The following is a 24,971-nucleotide window of genomic DNA, read 5'->3' as shown; positions in this document are numbered from 1 at the left end:
GTAATAGAATCATATTGATATGGCCATGCCCACGAAAATTTAACAAAATAGGCGTAAACCTCAATTTGTGCGGGTTACCAACACTTTAGTAATGAACTATCCCCTTGCGTCAGCGCTATTCACTTACTAACTAGGTAGCAATTTTAACTAGACAACGACGTAGTGCTTTACGCAGCCTCTTAGTATTTGGGCTAGTGCTTGTTACGAGCCCAACGAGGTATGTTAGTGCCCTTCACTAGAGTTACTTTTACTGGCTGCATGTACTAGCTGGTTAGTGAATTCTGTGACAAGTAACGGGCATATACCAACCTTTTTTATATAAGTTCGTGGTTATAGGAGGAAGTGGGGCAATCTCGAGCAATACATTCACAGCCGTGAAACGAAACCAGGTTTTAACATTTTACAGGAGCTAAACTATCCGGCAAAACTAGCTGGTTACAAAGCCATAAACGCGGCAGCAACTGACAGCAGACAGAGGAAACAACAGGTGACATAGTGCTCGGCACACGGCCGGTCGCCTGGGGTGGCCGCGGGGCCCTCCGCTCACGTCGTCGGTGCGCCCGTGGTCGCCGCTCGCCACCTCCGGCGCCAGTCGCCATGCTTGTTGGACGTAACGTCATAGTGGCGCAGCATGAGCTTGAGTACGCACATATACCCCGCGTTTTCGTAGAATTCATCACTAGGCGTCGGCGAAGGCGTTGCAGCACTGATTTGGGGAGCTGCTCCAGAGGGCTAGCGCGGCCGCCGACGGGGAACCTCTGCTAGTCGCAGGTGATTTTAATGCGCCGCACGGGGCCTGGGGATACATGCGAGAAACGCCTAAGGGCAAACAACTTTGGGAAGACTCGCAATACTTATACGGCTTGAACTCGTCGCGAACCCCACCGATACGACGCGCAGGGGCATAAGAAACGCTGCCAGACCTTGTGTTTGTATCGAATGTCACCGCGGTATCTTGGCAAAACATGCAAAAGGACTTGGGGAGTAACACTCGCTGATAGAGATTATAATTGGCACGCACCCGAGTGTTCGTGGAGCAAGCTCAAAAGGCAAAGGCCGTAAACTCAAACTAGTTAAGTGGGACGCGTTCCGGAAGAAACAAGAAAAAGGAGGGCGTGGCGACGAGCTGATCACGAATATAGACGAATGGACTGCGACCCTTAAGAGGGACGTAGGTGCGGCAATGTGTGACATACCACCCGAGGCGAAGCTTGAAGTAATCGGCAGCCGGCTGCTACATATGTGGAAAGCGAAGCAAGCCCTATACTTGAAAGGTGGAAATGCCAAAGACACAACCGGGCATTGTGCGGAAACGCATGGCACATGCAGTTAGACCGACAGATCGAGGAACACGCGTTTAAAGTATGCATGACACAGGGGAAAGACATGTGTAATGGCTTGGAGAAGCAAATGTGTGGGGCGGGTTCTAGGTGTCTCTTTCGGCATCTGTGTGGAATCCGGAGGAGACTCGCGCCGCACAAGGCCATAAAATTCGGTGACTTGTGAGAGAATATGAAGGTGCGAATATCCTCGCAGCAATAGGAAACCGTTACTTTAAGACGAGAGACAGCGTCCAACACCCCGATCCCGATGGAGTCACTAACAATAAATTAGATGCAGACTTTAGCGAGACAGAAATTCGGGCAGTTTTCAAACATGACTCCCGGTCGGCGCCAGGACCAGACAGGGTTACCAACAAGGCTCTCCGAAACTCAAACGATGGGTCAATCTCCCGATTGGTGACTTGCGTCAATGAGTGCTGGCGAGACGGCTCCCTTCCCGAAGCGTGGAAAAGAGCTTCAATTATCACAATACCTAAACTCAGCAAGCAAATTGCGCTCGATAATCTAAGGTCAATTTCGCTTACGTCCTATGTAGAATAAGTCATGGAGCACGCAGTTCTCAATAGAGTGACCGACTATCTCGAAGACCGTCACGCATTCGCGCACACCATGCTGGGATTCCGCCGCAATATCTCCGCACAGGATGCAATATTTCAGCTAAAGCACCACATTGTTGACTACACTACCAGCTCCATTAAGGCGATTCTTGGCATGGATATTAAAAAGGCATTTGATACCATGAAACACGAATCGATAGAGGCATTAGGTCTAGGTCGAAAAATGTACAATTACATACGTGACCAAGCAGGCGCGCAAGTGTCGTCATAATCGACCAAGAATCACAAGATTTTGAGATGGGCTCGACGGGCACTCCTCAAGGCTCCGTAATTTCACCAGTGCTTTTTAATTTAAAGCTATTTGGGCTACCAGATAAATTAATGGAAATACCCGGATTGTATCACAGTACATACGCTGGTTCACGCACTCTGGGTTCCTGAAGGAGGTTGTGATGGTCACGTCGAGAGAACGCTACAGGCGGGAGTAGACAAAGTTCAGGAGTACTTGCTAGGAACGGGCCTCGAGTGCTCAGCAACCAAGTCCGAATTTTTAATACGATCCCTCAAGTGGAAGCCGCAACCCCCCCCCCCCCCCCCCCTTGACGAGAAAAGGGAATCCTTCAAAATGCGCGTTCTCTTGGCAGACGACACTCCCATGCTGCACGTAGACAGAATTCTAATTCTCGGTTTACACGTATACAGACAAACGGCCATAATGGTGAGACGGTGCGCCGAATCCATCGTTCAGTAGACGACACGATCAGACTCTTGCGTCGTATCACGAATAGACGTAACGGTCTCCGCGAACACTGCCCGTCTCGTGCAGACATACGCGATAAGCTGAATAACATACGTTGCCCCCTACCTCAAGTGGATAGGCTCAGAAAAAAACAAAATCAACAACATGATAGAAAGAATTTCAAGAGAGCGATTGACCTCCCGATCAATGCGAGCACCGAAAGATTTCTAGAGCTAAGACTTCACAACTCACTCGACGAGTTGATTGAGGCCCATGAGGCTGGGCAATACGAACGCTTAACAAAATCTAAGACGGGTCGACTCATCCTTGAGTCGCTGAGCATCAGATATCACGCCCAGCGAGGAGGAGAGGTGGAGGTCCCTGCCTCAGTGTGCGACCACGTGATTGTTCCGCCGATTCCTAGGAACGCACCACGTCGGACGGCGTAACGAGCGTACTAGACAGCTTCATAAGAAGTTTGGTAACAGTACGGACGTGGTATACGTAGATGCCACGAGATATGGAGAAGAGCACACGCAACTGTGGTGGTTGGCCATCAGGGAAATTGCCTCACGAGCGCCACGGGGACGACGGGACACACGGAGGCGGCCGAAGAAGCCGCGATAGCCTTCGCACTCGCTGCGTGCACAGATTGTGATAAGCGACTCGCAGGCGGCAGTTTCACGCGCGGCCGTGTCTCGCGGGAAGCGGCGCGCATCCTTCAGATGTGTGGAGATGGCGACTCGACGTCGCGCTCACAACCCCAAATTCCAACTGTGTTCCTCCTATGGACCCCGGCACACACCAGGGTTCTGCTCGCGGGAAACGTGGCGGCCCACGCTGCGGGTCGAGGTCTCACTCGCCGACATAGGCGTATCAGCCGGGGGGGGGGGGGGCAAGGAAAGTTCGAGCCCCCCTCCCCCCCTACTTTCGACAGTGGTCACTCTTAGCTGCACGCTGGGGAAACCAACGAGTAAGGTGAAGTTTTTCGTCCTAACAGTAATCACTCACTTACATTCTTACGGGAGGATGGAAATGTTACGAGGCTATTTTGCCAACGTTACCGCTACCACTGTGGTGGTTTTCCTTCTAAGCTCTGTGTGGTGCGGGTTGCCTATGCGACGCTTTCGCGTCTTGTGCTGTATTGTATTGCATATGATACAAGCGCTAAACAGGGACCCTATAATTTTGCATCATTTGTTCATGCTTTTATTCTGCAGTGCCTTGTTGAGGCAGTTACGGATGGGAATGAGCAAACTTTTTAAAGACCGGTAAAAGAATTTGCTGCTTCTGCAAAATAATTTTTTTTGAAAAGAATATATCATCACCGCTCCTCTGCTGAGGCTGTTGCCGGCTGATGAGTGTGACGAGTCGTTTTTGATGTTTAATTTTTCCGTTTTTCCGCACTCAATTGCCAAAAATTTTTCCGCTTTAGTCTATGACAAACCGGATCAGCCTTGCTTATGGTAACTTGGAGCCATAGTGGCAGCTTTAAAGTGGCCATGAATAAAGCAGTGGAATCGAGCTCAGTAGAAAGTTCAGCTTTTAAGCTTGCCTCACAACGTCACACCACCGGACCAGGGAGAAGGTGAAAAGCCATGGTTTTTCGCACGCTTAGTTAAGATTCAGACTATAGCCAGATTTCACTCAACATATTGTCTTTTACAGCTCAAAATACATCTCGGAAAGTAAAGAAGCACACACGCGCAGCGCTGCTTATTTCTCTCTATTCCTCTTTCTCTCAGCAAGTATGGACTCACAGAAATGTATACGTGCACAACTACTAAACACCGTTACGCAGCAAGTGGAAATACTTTATTATACTTATAATTCATCTTGCCGGAGCTAGAAGTAGCCGTTGCCTATGTGATTGGCAGCTAGCCTACTTGAATTACATTTAGAATGACATTATCTCCGGATTCGTGACGACATGTAAAAAGCAGGCGATTTTGTGGCACATAGAAAATTTTAAATGCCGAAGAGCCAATAAAAAACAATATGCCGTATCGAAAATAGTTCATTCTCTTATTATTTACGTGGCCGTGCATAAGTGGTCATAACGCAATGAATAATTTTAACGTCATTTATTGCCTCACGTGACAAGCTGGTGCTGTTTTCATAACAAACACTGTTTACACCAATCATATACAGCTAACAACCAATTCGAAAGAAAGCTACGAGGGATGGTTTAACGTTATAATCACCCACATTTTGTTACTTCAAAGGAAAATTGTATTTACATCGTTTCTATTGGCGTAATTATGCTGGTGTCAGGGTGCCAATTTTAAAATGTTATACAAATACAATGAGTGTAAACAATGTAGTACGCCCCTTACACCACAAATTTTGCATTTTTAAAGAAAAAGGTTGAGAAGTTGATAATAAGTAAACAGTAGTATAACAATAGCAAAATTAATAGTAATTTCAGGCTATATAAACAGTGTTCGGACTGTTAGCAAACAAGGCAAATTATAACATACACAAACTTGAATATATGCAAGAAAGTGTAGTACATATTATGAAAAATATAACAACAATCATTCGTTGAAAATTCATGGTTGATCCCCCGTCATGGCAATCGGTACAACAGGAAAATAAAACGTGCCTATACAACTGATAATTAAACGTTTACTGTACATTGATAAAGGAGGGTTTGCCGAATTCATGTTTTGGTGTTTCGCAGCCATAGCCCCGTTCAACGTAAATGTATCCTCGTTGAAGCTTGGTACATCTTCATCCCGAGGACTGACATTGATGATATATTTGGTAGGTCTCCAGTGATGATTCTCTGTGGCGCATATTAGCGCCTCCTATATTTTTGAGCCTGCCGCGTGAGCGCCGCGCGCGCCCTCTCCATTTACTTTCTCAATTCTGCCCCTCGACGCCGCTTGGCGGCTAAGCGATATTACTCTCTAGCAGGACTTAGGAGGAGAGTGCGAGATAATTATACTAGGAGATATGAATGTGCACATAGGAGATATAGATGGGTATACCGACCCAACAGACAAAGTGATCATGGATATGTGTGAAAGGCATGATTTGATCATTTGCAGCAGTACTGAGAAGTGTGAAAGGCAAATAACATGGGAGGTGGGAAGGCTGTAATCAACGATATATTATGCACTGATGTCACATAGGATGTATGATAAGCTCAGGGGAATGCAGATAGATGAAGGTGGCTCCAGAAGTCTGGGTAGTGATCACAAACGTATCAAGCTAAGTTTTGGAAGAGCAGCGGAAGTGGGAAGGAGACAAGATGAGCAACTACAGGAAAATTCTTATTTAAAAAGGCAAATAGAAATAGCTACTAAACGAATTGAGAAAGCAGTCACTAAGGACAACAAAACAGTGTGGACATACACGAACCTAATTAGACGGTTTGAGCTAGAACTTGCTAAGGCACGTGACAAGTCACCCCGGAAAAGAAGACACAAGCCCAAGAGTTGGTGGGATCAGGAAGTTAAGAGAGCCATAGCGAAACGTCAGGAAGCCTCTAGGGAACACAGACATGCTAAGCAGCGGGGTGAACCGACAGATGACGTTGAAAGAAAATGGGACATCTTTCAAAGCTGTAGAAGGGAAGCATCTCTTCTGATCAATGAAAAGATAGATTATAAGAAAGGGGGCTCAGTGGCTGGCAGAAGTACATAAAAAGGATAGAAAAGCAGCTGCGATATTTTAGAACCATCTAAATTCCCAAGAAATGAGACGAGCCTAGAGCAGGGGTTTATAACTACAGATCAAGGTGCTAGGCTAGAAAGGGACGGAGCTATCGAACATATAGAAGCAAGGGTGATAGAAAAATTTCAACAAAGAAGTGCCTTATGCACCACAATAGACAAGGATGAATCAAGTGGCGCAATGGCTCCATTTCCACAACCATAGCGGGAAAGGGCTGAGAAAAGGGTTCCTAGTAGTACATCAGCAGGCCGAAATGGCATTCCGATTATGCTCATAAAGACATTGGGTCCAAAGTCTAAGCAGGCTTTGAGAGAGGCAGTGAGCAAAATAATAATCGATGGCGAAGTCCCCGGTGGATGCAAACTTAGCAGGATGAGCATGATCTATAATTGAAAGGGGGACAAAGCTGACATGAGCAACTACCGTCCTATAACAGTGACATCAGTGGTTTATAGGCTGGCGATGCAGATTATAAAGGAAAGACTGCAGGCATGGATAGAGGATGAGCGGGTGCTGGGGGAACTTCAGAATGGGTTTCGGAAACACAGGAGGTTGTAAGACAATCTGTTCTCACTGACGCAGTGCATCGAAATAGCAGAAAAGGAACACAGGCCCCTGTGGCTAGGATTTTTAGATATCAAGGGAGCATACGGTAGCGTGGTTGTGGGAAATACTGAACACACTAGGTGTGGAAGAAGGAGTGGCTAATCTTTTAAAGGATATCTACAAAGGTAACAAATCAGTTTTAAAGGGGGAAAAACAGGTATCCAAGCCCACAGAGGAAAAACGTGGGCTTAGGCAGGGGTGTCCTTTGTCACCCTTGTTATTCATGATGTACCTACAAGAATTAGAGGACAAAGTAGAGGGAAGTGGACTGGGCTTCAACCTCTCTTTCGTCAAACAAGGAAAACTCATTGAACAGGCACTACCGGCATTAATGTACGCAGATGATATAGTGCTAATGGTCGACAACAAGGAAGATTTGCAGAGATTGATGGGCATCTGCGGTAATGAGGGAGATATGATAAATTTCAGATTCAGTAAGAAAAAATCAGCAGTCTTGATTTTTAATGGTAATGAAGGTAGTGAGCTTAGAATACAGGATGCCACGCTAGAGATAACAGATAAATACAAATATCTGGGCGCATGGATAAGCAATGGGACCGAGTACCTAAGGGAACACGAAATATACGTAATGACTAAAGGTAACAGGAATGCAGCAGTGATGAAAAATAGGGCACTGTGGAATTACAATAGGTATGATGTTGTGAGAGGAATATAGAAAGGGGTCATGGTTCCTGGTCTGACGTTCGGCAATACCGTCTTGTGAATGAGATCAGAAGTTCAAGCAAGATTCGAAGTTAACCAACGTGGAATAGGTAGGCTTGTCTTAGGAGCTCACAGGAATAAACAAAATCAGAGATTACAAGGTAATATGGGATGGACGTCAATTGAGGGCAGGGAAGCTAGCAGCAAGATAAAATTGGAGAAGCGATTGAGAGGAATGGGGGAGCAGTGTTGGGCTGGAAATGTTTTCAGCTACTTGTACGTGAAGAATGTCGCTACAAAATTCAGGAAGCGAACCAGGAAACTGACTGGTAAATACTTGGAAAACAGCAAGAGGCCAAACCAAAAAGAATCATCGGTTAAGAAGAAGGTGAAAGAAGCTGAGACTGATATGTGGAGAATTGACATGATTAAAAAGTCCGCACTAAATATCTATCAAACTCTAAAGCAGGGAATTGCCTAGGAAAGGATCTATGATAATACTCGGGGTAGTTCTCTACTGTTTGAGGCGAGGGCGGGAGTATTGCGAACCAAGACATATCGGGCCAAATACGAAGGAGTAGACACGGTATACAGTGCGTGTGGAGAGGAGGAGAAAACAGCCGAGCACTTGATAATGTTCTGTAAAGGTCTTCACCCTATAGTTCAGGATGATGGCGCAGAGTTCTTCTAAGCACTGGGGTTTGAGACAGAGAGGGCAAAATAGACTTTAAGCGGGTAGAATAAACTAGAAGGAGGTTATCTGATTGGTGGCTAAAGTCAAGGCATGAGTGAAAATAAAGCCTTCACTGCAAAGTACCAATCTTCAACCTCACTCTAAAGGGAAAAAAAAGATAAATATAGTTTTTATTTCACTAGGTATTACGGCTTGGTGGCGTTAGCCACTGTCCGATCTAAAGGGTATAGCCATATGAACCCATCCGTTCATCATACGACGCTCGCCACCGCTCGCACGCCAGTTTTCTGCGCTTTTTTGTCGTCTGCTTAGAGTAATCGCGAACCTTGCTCAGAGTTGATGCCATCACATTAAAATAAGTAGTATTCGCGAGTAATAAATAACGAAGGTGAAATAAACTGTCAATATACCTCTTACCGGAGTGATAATTTGCGTCCCAGGTCACCCTGCAGACGACAAGTTTAACCCGCCGTTTGGTCGCAGTGGCAGTTGTAGGTCCGTCTGTGTTCTTCAGCGGTGATGTCATCCTGATTTTTCATCAGTCCCCATGCGCTGCTGTTGCGTTCCGTTCAGCCCTTCTAGCCAGCGAAAGAAAGAAGCAGGTGTGTCCTTTCACGAAATTCCAGCGAACACTGAGCTACGTGAACGATGACTACGAGTTATCGCACGGAAGCACTGGGTGCCGAATTCCACTTCGAATTACTCGGCCGTGTGCAGCCTACATTTTGTGGAAACTGTCGTTAGGGAAAATACCAAAGGACGCATACTGAAGCCCGGTGCGCTGCCAAGTGTTTTGCCGCATTACCCATCCTACATGAGGAAGGAGCCTCCAAAGGTGAGAAGGTGCAGCAGCGCTCAGAAAAGAAAGCGCAATTCCTCAATAGACACGTTGGTAAGTCTGCCAAGTCAGGAAATTGATTCGCGCCCTGCACCGGTGCCAGAAGTTCACGCAAACGCGCTTGACGAAGCCACTGAGCTCAGTAGCCGGCAACAATCAGAAAGTGTGGTTCCAAGCGACATTCAAGGCTTGCCCTTTGTAGCAGCAGCTAGTCACTACTGTCATTCCGCAAGCTTTCTTGAGCCAACTGATGCGAAGCCAGCGGAAGAGGCTTCAGGTGCACGTGCCTTGAGGACCTTTGGTGTTCAAGCCGACAGCAGAAGCTCCGCAACAGCCTTATTGAAGCGGGAAAAAATGACGCGTCAAAGAAAGGGCGTGGAAGCAACGAAATGAAAGGCAGCAGACAACAGTAGATTCCTACAAGAGCTGCATAGATTAAATGAAGAGTGCAACGAAAGCAAATTTCTTCAAGTATCCAGAGACTGCAATCAGGGCTGCACTAAAGCCAGAGTGATATTGAACCAAGTGTTAAACTACAAGGTGTAAAAACCAAAGTGGTGTGAAACCACTGTACGACAGTGCGTGATGTTGAGAAGCCTCTCAACAAAGTCATACGAGTATATCAGGACCGAGCTCCTAGCACTTTCGTGCAGAACTATGCTACAAAGATACATGGGAACAACTGCCGGAGAATGAGGCCTCATGCAGTGAGCTAGGGAAGCAGAGGCTCAACACTGAAATTAAGTGCCTCGGGACGGAGCAAGCCAAAATATGCAGCCTCGTCATAGACGAAATGAGAATAAAGCAACGGCTTGAATACCACAAACAACGAGACGCCTTCTTGGGAGTCATAGACATGGGCGCTGTCAACCAAGTGTTGTCAGGCTCGGAAAGAAGCGAACTTGCGAACTCGCTTTTGTGCTTTTTGACCTGTGGCCTTCCCGCTAGATTACGGATCCAAGTGGGATACTTATTTACCAGATCATGCGCTGGCGAACTACTTTCGGAAATGACCAAGCACGTCATCAAAAAAAAAAAAAACTGAAGAAATGAGATTCGAGATAGTTCGAGTTGTGACAGACAACCACAAAATAAACGTCGCTGCAATGGAAATATTATCAGGTGGGCAACCGAAAACCCGAATGCCTCATCCCGCCGACCAAGCCGCAGTTTGTTTCTGGCGTTCGATCAGAGTCACATCCTCAAAAACACCCGATCGCAATTTCTGGCACGAGAATCGGGATGAAATGGCGAAATTTCTTCAACCTACATAAAGGACCTCTACAAGATGCAGCGGGGCTCGATTATCAAGCCGGTCCATTTTCTCACGAGGAAACACGTCTACCCGTCTAATATAGAAAAAATTGGAGTCAAGCCTGCCATCCAGTTGTTTTCACGAGCCGTGACAGCGGCTTTGTCCTTCATGAAAGATCATGTCGGGCACACGTGCGGCGCAAAGTACGCCAGCGTCACCCCAACTGCTGAGTTCATGGATAATGTGAGCAGATGGTTTACTCTCATGGACGTCAGCAAATGACAGCAGCATATTCACCAGAATCATCCGGACACCAGGCAGTTCTTTTTTTTTTTTGATGATCCTGCAGACTCCAGACTTCATTGGCTTGAACTTTTTTTCAGAATACATTGAAGAGCTCAAGATGGCAAGCGCACCAATGAGCTTTCTAATGAAAGAAACTCACCGTGCACTGGTATTCACCACAGTCACCAACGTCCAGTGTATCAGATTTCTGTTAGATAGAGGGTTCAAATTTGTGTTGACTGCAAAGTTTTCAAGCGACCCCATCGAATCCCTGTTTGGGACGCTTCGACGCAGCGCTGGCTGCAATGATATGCTTGATGTCAGAAGCGCTATTTCGGGCCTTCAGATGATGCTGAAGACGGGCATCATTGCGGCTTCCCACACAAGTATTGTGCAGAGCTCAGCTTCGTTCGCTTCCTCGAGGAGCATTATTAGGAGCGGCGAGTCGAGCAGAACATCAACAACCCGTGGGCAACCCAGCGGCTTCGAATGCCATCAAGGTTATCTTTGAGAAGATCGTGGGAAGTTTTTTGGTGGGCTTTTGCTTTTTCGATCAGACAAGTTTTCATGAATAATTTGACTAAATTTTCATTGATAATGGCCTAGCCGCCTCTGATAATTTGTGGTAGTTCACTGAAATAGCTCATCATTCAGCCATGGCTGTGTTTTTTAAAAGTTCTTACACACTTACCTTTGTGTGAGAATATTGTATGAACAGCAACAAAGCACAGCAAGGGAGGTTTCTCTCTAAACGTTTTTTGAGACTGATATAACTCAGCTGTGTTTCTTTCCTTAATATGTTGCACACTCTTTAACTCCTAAACTGGGGCACACTGTGTTTATGGGAGCTAGACCTTGCTTTTTGTACTCGTTTTATCCCAGCAGTTTTTAAAGGAGAATGCGTACCCCAACTGCACCACTCCACAAGCGTTAGCAGAATGTCTGCCAAGTAATTTAAAGCGTTATCACGGTAAGTGTTACACTTGATCAGCACAATGTGCTCTAGAGATTGCTGCTTGAACTAGTGAGTGTATGTGCATTATATTGAATCTTGTGTTTTATACCACACTGGGTTTCCATTACGAGGTGTAAAGGGGCCCGGTAACACTTTTCGGACGGCCTTATTTAGCACCGGAACGCGTATAGCGATGATTACTGAGACTAATGCAACAATAAATATGAAAATTGGTGCACTGAAGGTGAAGTTATGAGTACTCAAAGTTCAAAACTCGAGCAGACGACGACGAGAAACGTTCTCTTTCGCATTTCACTCGCCTGCTAACATAAAAGGCCGCTTCCAATCACAGCGCGCGTTTCGTACAAACATTCCTTAATTGTCACCTCACGGTGGCTTTCGCACAATACCTCGCTACCGCTACCGCTACCGCAGCAAGGTGCGTCGGGTAGCGGACGCTTCCATGGTCGCAATATGTAAGATACACAAATACGTTTTAGGCGGGGTCACTTCTCGGATTGATTGCAACAAACGTTCTACGGCAACGCCGGCGCCCATGGCCTGTCTATCTTTTGGCTCGGTGAAAACGCGGCATGCGTTTCCACCTTTAGTTGCGGGCGTACCATAGCCTCGTTCGCAGGCTAGGTGTTGTGTTCATTGTTCTGAAAATACGTCATTGAGAAACATGAACGATTTCTTTCTGAGAAACTCTAAAAAGGCTTTTTGCTGTTCTTTTCCATTCACACGTATGACCTAGCTACCACCTTATGAATATTGCACGCTGTTTGTCGCGTCAAGCCATTCAAAAGTGAATGATCTTTGTCGTCATGTCACATCACATGACATGAATTCCCATAACAAAAATAGCCCATGTGTGTCGCCATCAAAATAGTTTGTCGCGTGAATTAAAATTTCGCCGTTTCCATTTGCTCAACGATGTTGGTGCGTTCCCCAGCACCAAAAGAACCGATAAGAAATACATGCTCAAATAATGTCGCAGGGCCCCTTTACGAAGTACAAAGTGACTAAAAGAGATGTTGTCCAGTTGCATCTTACATAATCATTGCCAAAGTGCATATCTTCTTCACATAAGCATTGAGGGAAAGGTTTGGCACTCGAAAATAGCTTCAAAGGTGGTGAATTTCAGCATGTGGCTACAAATCATTGATTGTAGGCAATTTCAGCCCTTTGATTTCTTATCACAAGTGTGTTTTAAGTCCAGTACTTTCGTCATACCCTCGATCTTTGTGACCTGTAAGTCGAAGTTACGCTGCAGGTTTTGGATGCACACAGTACGACATATTGGCCATGTGTAGAAGTGTGCTGTTAATGGAAAAGCAACCATTCGTCTTATACGTACAGGTGTTTTAAAATTTGGTCGTGCAAAACATAATGGAAAAAAAGTTTCAACTTTCACTTGTTTTTACTGAGTCTTATTACACTTATCACTGCATGTTTCTCGGTAACGCATATTTCATCGGTTCTTAAAAGCCTTGTCCAGCTTAGACAGCAGTCCGGGAACAACGTCATTATACAGTATTACACCAGAATCTGCAAAAGGTAAAGGTTTAACCTACTGGCCAAGGTAGCTGCGTTCCAGTGGCAGTAACTCTAAGCTACTTTTGTATGTATGCCGTTGCGTATATACATTAAGGTGCGCCTTGACAACCTTGTGCAGACATCCACAATTATAATTTTATGGCCCGCTGTGCGTCCTAGGTACCTGTCCAGCACCATCAGTGTTCATTTAAGGATATACATTTGTCAGAAGTATTGAAGAGTGGCAATTATTTACAGCCGCAAACAGCAAAGTTTTTCTATTGTTTTATATGTTATTCCTAACGTATTTAATAAAGCCATGTTGCATGGAGCAAATTGGGAGAGTGCTGGTGAGGCTTAGGGGAGGGGCAAGTACTGGTGTTGCTTGCGCCCCGCCCCCTCTGATGCCCATGATTGAGACGATCAGACATTCAACATATGAAAATGCTATTTGATAACGGTTGAATGCACTACCTCCAAACTGTCTCAAATTTTTGTTGTGATCATAAAAATTGAGTCTCTTTTTGCAACGTTAAGAAATACCATATGCCTTGAGTTTGTGTAAGGGCCACATGCCAGCTCTGCTGTTCAAACTGTTACGGCACAATATGTTACAGCATGATGTTACAATGTTACAGCACAATATGTGGTGTTTCAGAAGGTTATGTACACCGGAAATGTACCTGAATCTGGCAAACTCGGCAATTGTCGCGTTTTGATGTATCTAATGTCGTCAAAAACATCCAAATTTTCAGTCTCTCCTATTTCACAGTTTGCTGGGGCCTACATGCTTCATAAGCTCATCAAGCTACCTGTCACTGCATTCAGTGGAGCTTTCTTCAACAAAAACGCTCAGTACAGTGGAATTGTAAGTAGAAGCCTTGAATACACATGGTTGCCCCGCCGCGGTGGTCTAGTGGCTAAGGTACTCGGCTGCTGACCCGCAGGTCGCGGGATCGAATCCCGGCTGCGGCGGCTGCATTTCTGATGGAGGCGGAAATGTTGCAGGCCCGTGTGCTCAGATTTGGGTGCACGTTAAAGAACCACAGCTGTTCAAAATCTCCGGAGCCCTCCACTACGGCGTCTCTCATAATCATATGGTGGTTTTGGGACGTTAAACCCCACATATCAATCAATTCGTTGCTGTTGCTGAAATAATGCGCAATGAACGGACAACTAGCTCTGTAAAGACACGTTTAGCTTTCGTCTCATTCTTATTTGTATATAGGGCGAGCAGCCACGTTTTTTTGTTTAATCGCTCTGTAATCGTAGGTCGGGACGGAGTATTTTAAGGCAGTTTCAGAGGAGTTTCCTAAGCAGAGCGTTCTTTGAATCATTTGCTTCAGGCTCGCAAAAAAATGGTTCAACATTTACCGCATACAAAAATTAGCATGGCATCAAACCAAAGTGTCAAAAAAAAAATTGATACAAATGAATGCCTTTTTGTCTGGCAGTATTGGCGATGACATTGGAATCTGCAGTCCTAGCTCCACTCACATGGCCCCAGGAACCACGTTTCGATCGGGTTGGATAGCAAACAACGCTAATTCACTTATATGAGCATGTTTGAAAATTGACCGCTTGTCGAAGTAAATTCCTATTTTTATGGCATTGGCTATAATGCTTACTACTCATAGAAAGAACTTGATTCTCAGTTGGGTGGTCCTAAATCGCGCGCGCGTGGTCACATGCACAATAGCTTTGGTGGACTATCTGGCTGAAATGTCCTGTAAAATGCAAGCACAATTTGAACGTGGAAGCCATGGTGATGACAAAGCTTGTATTGTTGCGAGAAACGAACATATTTGCGAAGGCTTTGGAGCACCGGCAGCACGGATTCATATACTACGCGTCACGTTCTTTGCCGTGAATGGTACTCGTCAGGCGATATGAGTTTGCGTATTTGTTGACCGAGGCTGATGAGGTGATTCCTGTGCTTCACCAGCAGTAAATGGTCAACATAAACAGCCCACAATCAGTTCGCTGAATGATGTGTGATGCGTGATCGGGTCGTCAAACGCCACGCGCTGTGCAGTGATGGGCCACACGCTTAATAGTCCGGTTGCGCGCTCTGAAGAATATATATTCTTTTGTAATTATTATAAATGCGGAATAGTTCAGCGAGCTTCAGAAACTTTGAGCATTTTTATCTACCTATTTCTACTTATCTGTTCGTATATCTAGCCCCATATTTCTGTGTGCTCTCATGACCACATATTTAACTTGTTCTAGACCACAGTTGGTATAGGAAGGTAAGACAGATTGAGGAATATGTCTTGTCGCGTCATGAATAACGTGAAAATCCTGGCCCGTACGTTGTCAAATCCTTTCCTCGAGACACGAGTGGCAACTACCTGCTTATATTGGCAGCAGCGAGGGCAGCCCGAGAACCTCCTGAAGTTACATTATATATTTGCAGCTTGGACCACCGTTACAACAGCTACTTGAAGCACGCTGCAACAATAACAAGTGCAAGGCTCACTCAGCTGCAGAGACTACTCGTGACTATCAGTGACGTCAGGCCCACCTAGTGGAAGAACAAGCTACATGAAGGACTGCATCATTGACCTACCACCACATGACAGCAGCGAGGGCAGTACGACAGCCTTATTAACCTAAATTGTATATTTGCTGGTCAACGTTTTTTCCCAAATAATAAAAAAAAACACTGTGATTTACGCCTTAGTTGCTGCTGACACCAGTGCTTGAGTGCTCTCTGGTATTGTGCATGTTACCAATACACCTTGCATGTGCATGTACAATGCATCTTTTATGTTCCACTCATTAGGCAGTGGAACATCAATGTATTTTGATGTTCCACTGATTAAACTTAAACAACAATTAAGACTTTCTTTTGTGGAATGATTTTGCAGCCAATATAGCATAAGCTCATTCACGTTACTACGTGACTTTTTTTCGCATTGCCCTATTTTTTATGCAATCGGAATGACGTATGTTTATATTACCTGAATGTTTTTTCAAACATGATTTTGTTTCTTACTTTATTGTGTATTTTCATGCAAGTAGTAAACGCCTAGCTGTATTCGGGCTTTTTATTGTAGTTTTTTATATTTTCTTTGGCTTAGTATTTTCAGCCATCTTTATAGTCAAGTTCTTAGTACCACTTTTTATGTGACTATTTATTCGCTGCTGCTATTTATTGCTGCTATATAATCGTATAAATTCGAATAATGAAGCGTTTTAGAACAGCAAAGGAACAACCCGGCGTCACACATTGCGAATGGCGTAACGAGTGGGTCCTCCAACGCTCCAACCCATTACAGAAGCTCGGTCTTGGTCACCTAATAACTGTGGCACATACGCACTTCAGGCACAATTCCTCGTCGTCAGCCACTGCATGAACAATTGGCACAAAATTCCTTGCAAGTGTTGAGCGGATACCACGCTTCTCAGTAGAATGTCGAAGGATAGCATAGCGAATGCTGGCCTGCCCCGCCGCGGTGGTCTAGTGGCTAAGGTACTCGGCTGCTGACCCGCAAAGCGCGGGTTCGAATCCCGGCTGCGGCGGCTGCATTTCCGATGGAGGCGGAAATGTTGTAGGCCCGTGTACTCAGATTTGGGTGCACGTTAAAGAACCCCAGGTGGTCGAAATTTCCGGAGCCCTCCACTACGGCGTCTCTCATAATCATCAGTGGTTTTGGGACGTTAAACCCCACATATCAATCAATCAATCAATGCTGGCCTACTACCCAGAAATTATGATTAATAATGGCATAGCGGGTACCCAGCAAGTGTGCTAGTAGCAGGTAGTTTAAAGTTGTTAAGAAAAGGCCCTGAAAGGAATCTCTTCAAGCTTTCACTTGGAGATTGCTGCAGGTTCCGTGCAGGTCTGGCGTTTTTTTTTTTTTCGGAAAGCGGATGGTCGTCGAGACATGCAAACACTGCTGACAGGGTCTGCCTCTGACAGCTGTACTGAGGACACTGACACAAAATATGTTCGATGCGTTCGTCAGCACCGCAATGTTAACACACAACACTGTCTGTCCGTCTGATGCGGCAAGCAACGGCGTTCGTATAAGACATTCCGAGCCACAAGCGGCCGAAAACGGATTGTCTGAGATCGGGATAAACCAGATGAAATTGTAAGTCGTAGGTCCGAATACAGGTGGGGAGGACGGATGTGAAGAAAACCGGGCGTGTTCCACAAAGACGTGGCGACATTTTGCACGGGTGTGTTAATCCTTGCTCACAATGTTCTTGTGGGGCAGTGCAAACATTAAAATATTGTGTTCTCATTGACAGAATCGCATGCGGCTACAAAGGCATACATCATAATAATTGGTGAAGTTTAACGTCCCTAAACCACCATATGATTATGAGAAACGCCGTAGTGGAGGGCTCAGAAAATTTCGACCACCTGGGGTTATTTACTGTACACCTAAATCAGAGCGCACGTGCACCAAGCATTTTCGTTTCCATCGAAAATGCAGCCACCACAGCCGAGATTCAATGACGCGGCCTGCGGCACAGCAGCCGAGTGCCTTAGCCACTTGACCACCGTGGCGGGGAAAAAGACATCGTATCGCAACTCTTGATAAGATATTTTTATTGTGATGCATTTGATGTCAAAGAGAATTAATTCGTTTACAGTAGTGAGCGACAATGCGCCACCTACTGGAGATGCAGTGCTTTACATGAAGTCACACCACACGCCAACAGCCACCGATTACAAATGGAAGTACAAATCAATCGCAAGCGAGATACTCTCGGTATTTCCAATGGTGCATATTTCCACTTCCTCAATAGTCTCAGTATTCAGAATACCAACGCTACCTGTTTATTTGAAAGTTTTGAGATGATATTGTTTAGCCATTATTCAATGCAGCGCCCAAACCAGTCGGGTTCGTCAGAGTTTTTTTAAGGTGTGCAATTCCAACGTTCTAAGTTATTTCTTGACCAGGTGCTTCAAATAATTTAGTTTGTCATTTATCGCAGTGACATGCCTCAAGTACGTGATAACTAACTGATTGAAATGATACCTTTACCTTATTTAGCTCTGACGTTGCTGATAAAACACTGCACGAAACTACGCTCCCATAGATGGTAACAGACATTATTCCAGCGGTAGTTTGAAGTTTCGAACAATACGAATAATATCAGTTTGCCCTTGCCAAATTGGTGGTGGTTTTTGATATGTAGTGCGCGTGGGTTTGGATGAATCATGCTTCTGCACGGCTCTTCAATGTCGGAGTGAAAAGTGCAGAGAACGACAAACTACGACGATGCAGCTAGAAAGCATTTTTTTGACCACTCAATTCTTACTTTTCAGCGCTCGCACTACAAAAGAAAAAAAAATAATAGGGCACTGGGTAGCTATTTATGGGTGGCTTATTATGGGTAGCTTATAATTATGGGTAGCTATCCTATTCGGTTTGCGTTTTTCAAACAAAATAGGGCCGTGCTTGAAAAGTAAAGTAACTAAAAAGTTGGACTGGTAGAGAGACACTGTTGTTAGTATGCAGATCCACAGACGTTTGGTGCTGTTCGCGAATGTCGCTGTGTTGTACTGTGCATTTGCTCTATTCATGTAATGCTCACTCACTGATGAAAAATGTATACCAGGTACTCACAAAGCAACAAATGAGAAAAAAAATGTGTGATTTAAATGTGCAAACCTCGCGTAGACAGCCAACACTAGAGCGGCAAATTTGTACATAGCACGCTCCTAATAATGAGTGGTTGCAGTGCCTAAAGCTTTCGCATCATTGACATGGCTATGAAGTCAAGGAAATTTTACGCAAAAAAAATGTAAATACGCGCACATAACCAGAACTAATCTATTCTTGGCGCAAAAGTTGGGTGAGGTTCCCGGTGGCAATCACATTCACACTGTACTACTTATTGAGGCAACAACAATCGTTAAACCTATACTTATTTCTTGAGATATTAGGGCAGATGTCGTGACTGCATCATATCCTCCGCGCAATGTGGCCACTAAAAAAGAGATATCACAAAATAGAATAACAAGACCAACAAGTACAATTAAGGGGGTAGTTACTACTTGATTATTAATATACCAATGAATGCGTTGCTAGTCCCTATAACATTCAAACATGACTGCAGCTAAACCTCGTGGAGGGTTTTAACGTTACACCTGGCGCTGGCATTCAAAGAAGTGTGGGCTACGACGCTCTCTTGTCTCGGTGAACGTAACGCTTATTGAGCCCGCTGTTCATTGCAGCTTCATGGAAGTCTAGATACAAAGACATAGAGACAGAGAGAGAGAAAGAATATAAGTTAACTAGACTATGTCCAGTTTACTGTCCACACTACCCTACACCTAGGCAGAGGTAATAGGAAGATAATGTCCGTTTGTCTACAGAGTCTTCAAGCTGTTCATCATGCATTTGAAACAACTCAAAATTAATACAAATCTAAAACGAGAAGCCACAACATTATACGAACCGGTTTATGATGCGGTAGTCACATGGAATACCTGGCCTATGCACCATGTGGTTGGCACCATATTCAAACTCGGCATCATCGCGCTATATTTGCATACTTAAAATCGGCATCAGCATGGACGCGTTACCATCTCTTGACGCGCTGTACAGGTATGAGAACAATGATGTGTTCTGTTTGCCATGCGAAAACAATGAAGAATAGAGCCTGCTGTCTTTTCAATGTTATCACTGTCAAACTACATGTGTTTGTTGTGAAAGTTGAAAAGTGTTGAAAACCTATCGCCACGGGCATGAGCGCCCACCAACGATAAAAGCGCGACTAGGTAAGCAGGGCTTGCAGTCTAAACCAAAAACTCAATGAAATTTCTGTTTCAAATAGTCGTAGTCTTCAAGATGCCAAAGTTAACTATGAATTTACTTTACGGTTTATCTGACACTTGGCTAAATGATTGATTGCCTCATTTCAGGACCTAGGCTGTAAGGGGGCGTCGTATCCAGGCAATGTGCTGTCAGGGCTTGTGTTTTGTTCGGCGCATTGCCGGGTCAACGAGGCATCAATCGTTTTTGCCTGGCGTTTTCGTGTGTCCCTTCCGTAGTTTATTTATTTGCCCATACGCTGTTCAATGGCGTGTCATTTCAAAGCTCAACTAGCTCACAGAATGTATAGATACCCACTCCTGAGACTGCCGACGGCTTTCGCTGGCGCACGGCTGCGTGCCCTCGCCTTCGGGGACGGTGAATGCGACTCGCTCTGCAGTGACAACAGGCCTCGGAAACTCGGCGCCAGTTTGGTTTGAAGGAACATGCGTTCTCGTAGTGGTTGGCGGGTATCACAAGATCCTGTTGAACGGAGTGAGGTTGATGGGAATGCGCGTACTTGTTAACTTTCAAAAGTTTTTAAAATAAAAAAATCGATACCCATGAAAATAAACACTCGTTTGCTTATATATATTTTCTTCTTACTTATTTCGTGCATTTTGAATCACGTGAAGCGTTCCTAGCGCTTGCCTCCGCTCCATCTCCCCCCTCGCACAGCTATGTTAGGCGTTAGATCGCACTCACTTATTTCGCTCGGTTGGCGTGTCAACTACGGGAGGGATAAAGACAGCAAATTGTGGCGGGGAGAAAACAGAAGCCGCTGTGCGTTACGCCGAACAAGTCAACCATGCATTCGCTGAAGATGACTTAATCAGGCAGCACAAGCTTTCCGCGGCTCTGCGGTGTGCTAACCCAAGGATTTCTAGTTCTGCGAAGGTTCTTTAGCGTTTCCTAAAGGCTACTGGCGAGCACAAAAACTAGGACCCACTATTTGAGCAGGTATTGACTTTGCATGAATACAAGAGTAAACCTAGCTCTCTAAAAGCCTGACTAGACTGACGGAAGTGCAGTGTTGCTTGAATTATTGATGAAGACAGCAGCCAAGTTCATCACGAGAAAACGCGTTTATTGAAATGCTCGAATTCAAGTTTACTCGGCTACATAGTTTTAGTTTCTTCTACTTTCTACGTGTAGTTCAAATGATGTCAATTAATTATATGCTGATTCCTCCTCATGAAATTCTTCTAGTCACGGTTTGATGACTTGAGTCTTTACTTCTAAGTCTGTCACTCAAGTACGCGTGATGAACCATATGCTTCTAAAATTACTGCTGAAAATGTCGATGGAGCCAACGTATTGACAAGTGAGATTTTCTTCGTAAAGGTGACACTGTTGCCCTGACGAAGACAAGTCAACTTGCCGAAACACTGCTTACAGCGACGTTCTTTCTCGAAAAACCTCTGATCGCTTCAAGCTTCTCCGTGCCCCTAGACTTCAGTCTGGTTTGGTACCAAAGTTTTGTAAGAAATCTATATGCGCCGTCATAACAAACGTGATTGAGTAAAATACAACGTGTCCTACTCGCGATTGTTGATCATCTTCGCATTGGTTCCGATATTCTGGGTTCAACGTTTAGTCATTATGTTTGTATGTCAGTTTTGAGTTAAAGCTGTTTTTATAGATGCACACTTTCACAGTAGTAGTATGTATGTTTTTTATACGAAATGTTTAACAAAAATGTTCATTTTATTTGTGTCCATCAGGTTTTGTATTACTGAAAATTCAGTCAGCTTAACTTTTGCCTCTTCAGAAAACACGGACAAAATCAAAATAAAAAATAAGAAAATTTTAAGAATGGCTACATTGCCCGAGTGGCAAGGGGATTTGAAAGAAGGCACGAGTGCATTCCGCTTCCATGCGTAGTGGGAAAGGAGGGCTTTCATGGCAACCCTCCTGCTCTCGATTTTTTGTCCTTTCCCTGTATTTCTGGACGTCACTAGTGACGTCATAAAAGATATTTCCTGTTCTCGATTTATTTCTTATAGGATGCCCGGGAACCGCCAGTAGTAAAATCGGCGTTGCCGCTGCCGAGAGCGAATACATGGAAGGCATAGGGATTTTCCGCCCTTTGGCGAGGCGCTGCCCTCTACTGTTTCCAAAGTGGTATTCTCAAGCCTGCTGTCTTATTGCAGTGGTTTTCTACGAATAGGCAACGCACGTTTTTGAACTATGCTGTGGTGTTCATGAAGACTTATCATTGATTGATATGTGGGGTTTAACGTCCCAAAACCACCTAATGATTATGAGAGACGCCGTAGTGCAGGGCTCCGGAAATTTCGACCACCCGGGGTTCTTTAAGGTGCACCCAAATCTGAGCACACGGGCCTACAACATCTCCGCCTCCATCGGAAATGCAGCCGCCGCAGCCGGGATTTGATCCCGTGACCTGCGGGTCAGCAGCCGAGTACCTTAGCCATTAGACCACCACAGCGGGGCCATAAAGACTTATCAAATTTCCCCTGCAAAGTTTTTTAGGTATATAGCAAGTACACTATTTGGGTAATGAAACAGCCTTGCTTCTTAAGCCTTTCTTGTTGGTTTTCTCTTGTTCTCGCGCATGCAATCAGCGAGCCATAGGGTGCCGTAAAATCACGTATTTTGAACGGCATGTATAAAGTCCCCCCCCCCCCCCCCCCAAATAAAAAAAATCAATTTCACGCCATGCAGGGCCTATAGTTGTCCCCTCCATACCTATACGTTGACGGTGGCAACGAGCCGTCAACTACTGGATACAAGGGCTTCTATGGAACTTACTCGACAAGTGTACATATACCTTGATGTTATCGCAAGTGTCAATAGGCCTCTGATCAACGCAATGAATGTTTAGGCGTACAAAACAATTCATCAATAACATTCACTGTCCCTATGCAGAAAAACGCCACAAATAGCATCGAAATCGTCTGAGAACATTTCTAAATACCAATAGTGTCCATACCAATAACAGAGCAGGTTAGCCATTGCGGCAAAACATGCAAGTGACCCGAATATTTATGATTACGACGCCAAGCGTAGCCAGTAACGTGAGAGGAACGAAGAATGCGTTGCGTGTGTGACATAAACGCAGTAGCTCTGTCGACGTGCAGTCACCATCTGTAGGTTGTGTAAACAGCTTTCACCTATGTCCTTAAGCTGAAGGCACCGTGTGTGCGCAGCAACACGTATGAAATCTGAGCCCACTATGTACCAACCAGTAAGGCCAACTGTTTCACGGGCTTGCAAACATACTTTTTCCGAAGTATTTGACGTGACAGAATATTAACGTCTCGACGACACAAGATAAGAAGAAAATAGTTGAGGCATGTGACCCCAGAAATGCTGTCTGCACATATCACTAGATCACACAAAGTAGACAAAATCTTCATATAAATCCCGGTACGACAGTCACTGGAAAGCTGCATGACATGACGGAGATATAACCTGTTGTTTTCAAAATGAGCAAAGCTAGTGAGTCTTTTCTACTTTTAAACGTTTATGAATGGCAGTTGGTGGAATGAAACACCAACATATCAAAAGCTGGAATTTTATGCAAATTTTGTGTTTTCAGAGCAGAGCGAACGTAAATATTGCGAGATATTATCCACCCCACGCAGAGTCTTATGAATGCAAGTACAACATGGCCCTGCTTTGAAAAAGTTCATTGCTTTATATACAAAGATATACTAAAATGAACAACGAATTGCGTGTGCACGTGTACGCTAGATCTTGTTTTAGATCTCAGCAATCACGTGAAGATACTTCCCCTGTCAGACTTTTAGGAAAAAGTCGTGTCGTTTGTTCGATATGTTAAATATGAGGTGGACTGAGAGAAGCTTGATTAGAGCTACGGCGAAACATGGATAAAACCCAAACACGAGAACTAAGTGCGTCTAAGCAGCCTATTTAAGCTGCATGACTCTGCGGAGGCTATGAAACTGTAGGCTATAAAAATATCTTAACAAGAATGCTAGCAAAAATAGCGGACTGAATTACACGTCCTTATGTAGCCTATCGGCACCGTGTCCTGTTTTGAATCCGTATGGAGGAACAGGGAGACACTCAGCGAGTCGATACCAGACCACAATCGTGGGCCAGCCGCATTTGCGTTGATTGAATCTCGCGTTCCGGAAGGCCACACGCATCTGTTGCAGTGCCCGTGGAATTTGGACGCGGTGCCTCCTCAGAGAGAGAGGGGGGCGCGTGGCCATACGCAAGGCTGCACGCCCACTCTCTTTTAAGGGAGAAGGCGTGGCGCAGCGTCGAAATTCCACGCGCGCTGCAAGAGGTGCGTGTGGAGAGGTTTTTAGGCTCCCGTGTTTCAGGAAGCCTTCTTGTGGTCTCGGTGGAACTTGTTGTTCGCCGTCACATTGCCGCGGTTCTCGACAAATATGCTAGCCGTGACAATGCCAGGCTTGTCGCGGAAACCCTTGACCCAAAGCAGCTTGCGGTCCGAACTAGCCATGGCAGAGCTGCCCATGGGACCACCATTGCCAGCCTCTCCGCTGCTCGGACTGGAGCCCTGGGCACTGGCACCTCCGTCACCGTTCGCGGAGGGAGGTTGAGCAGACTTGCACGGCAGCTGCCGGTACTCGAGGTGGAAACCTTTGCCGCCACTGTAACCGTCCGTCATGAACAGAATCCGAATCTCGGGCGAAGGACCATCTGGAAAGGGGAACTTGCCTGCGTGCACACGAAAAGGGCAAAGAAAAACACCAGCTCTCAATACACAAGAACTGTCAATAGAAAAGCGCTACTGTTGTTCTAATAGGAAAGCAGATTGCTTTTCTTGCAGTTTGTGGCATTTACAATTTTTCAGATAGCCGATTTACCCCGAATTAAAATTAACAAGTGCTTTCAAGCACAGCAGCAAAATACAGTTTATATTTACATAAAAATGGTTCAACAGACACGTCATGGAGTCATCGTTTCGAAAAGCATACTTCTCTGTTTGAAGATTGCGACTCATTCTCCTAGTGCTTAAGACGACTAGCGGGAATGTGGTGAAGGTGAAGGTAAATTAAACTTTATTTGGTCCTG

At 45.1% G+C, this 24,971-nt stretch overlaps 1 protein-coding gene across 1 annotated transcript in view; it reads right to left on the bottom strand.

Moving 5' to 3' along the window:
* Positions 1 to 17,705: 17,705 nt before the first annotated feature.
* Positions 17,706 to 24,971, bottom strand: part of LOC119161768 (cubilin) — a 274,271-nt gene continuing 267,005 nt past the window's right edge. The window contains exon 29 of the mRNA XM_075880748.1: positions 17,706 to 24,614. Coding sequence (XP_075736863.1) covers positions 24,253 to 24,614 — 362 coding nt within the window. The 3' untranslated portion in view covers positions 17,706 to 24,252. The remainder of the gene's footprint in view (positions 24,615 to 24,971) is intronic.

Source organism: Rhipicephalus microplus, chromosome X (genome assembly GCF_043290135.1).
Source record: "Rhipicephalus microplus isolate Deutch F79 chromosome X, USDA_Rmic, whole genome shotgun sequence".
Classification (NCBI taxonomy): Eukaryota; Metazoa; Arthropoda; class Arachnida; order Ixodida; family Ixodidae; genus Rhipicephalus; species Rhipicephalus microplus.
The sequence above is the reverse complement of the archived record's forward strand: the minus strand, read 5'-3'. Positions and strand labels throughout refer to the sequence as shown.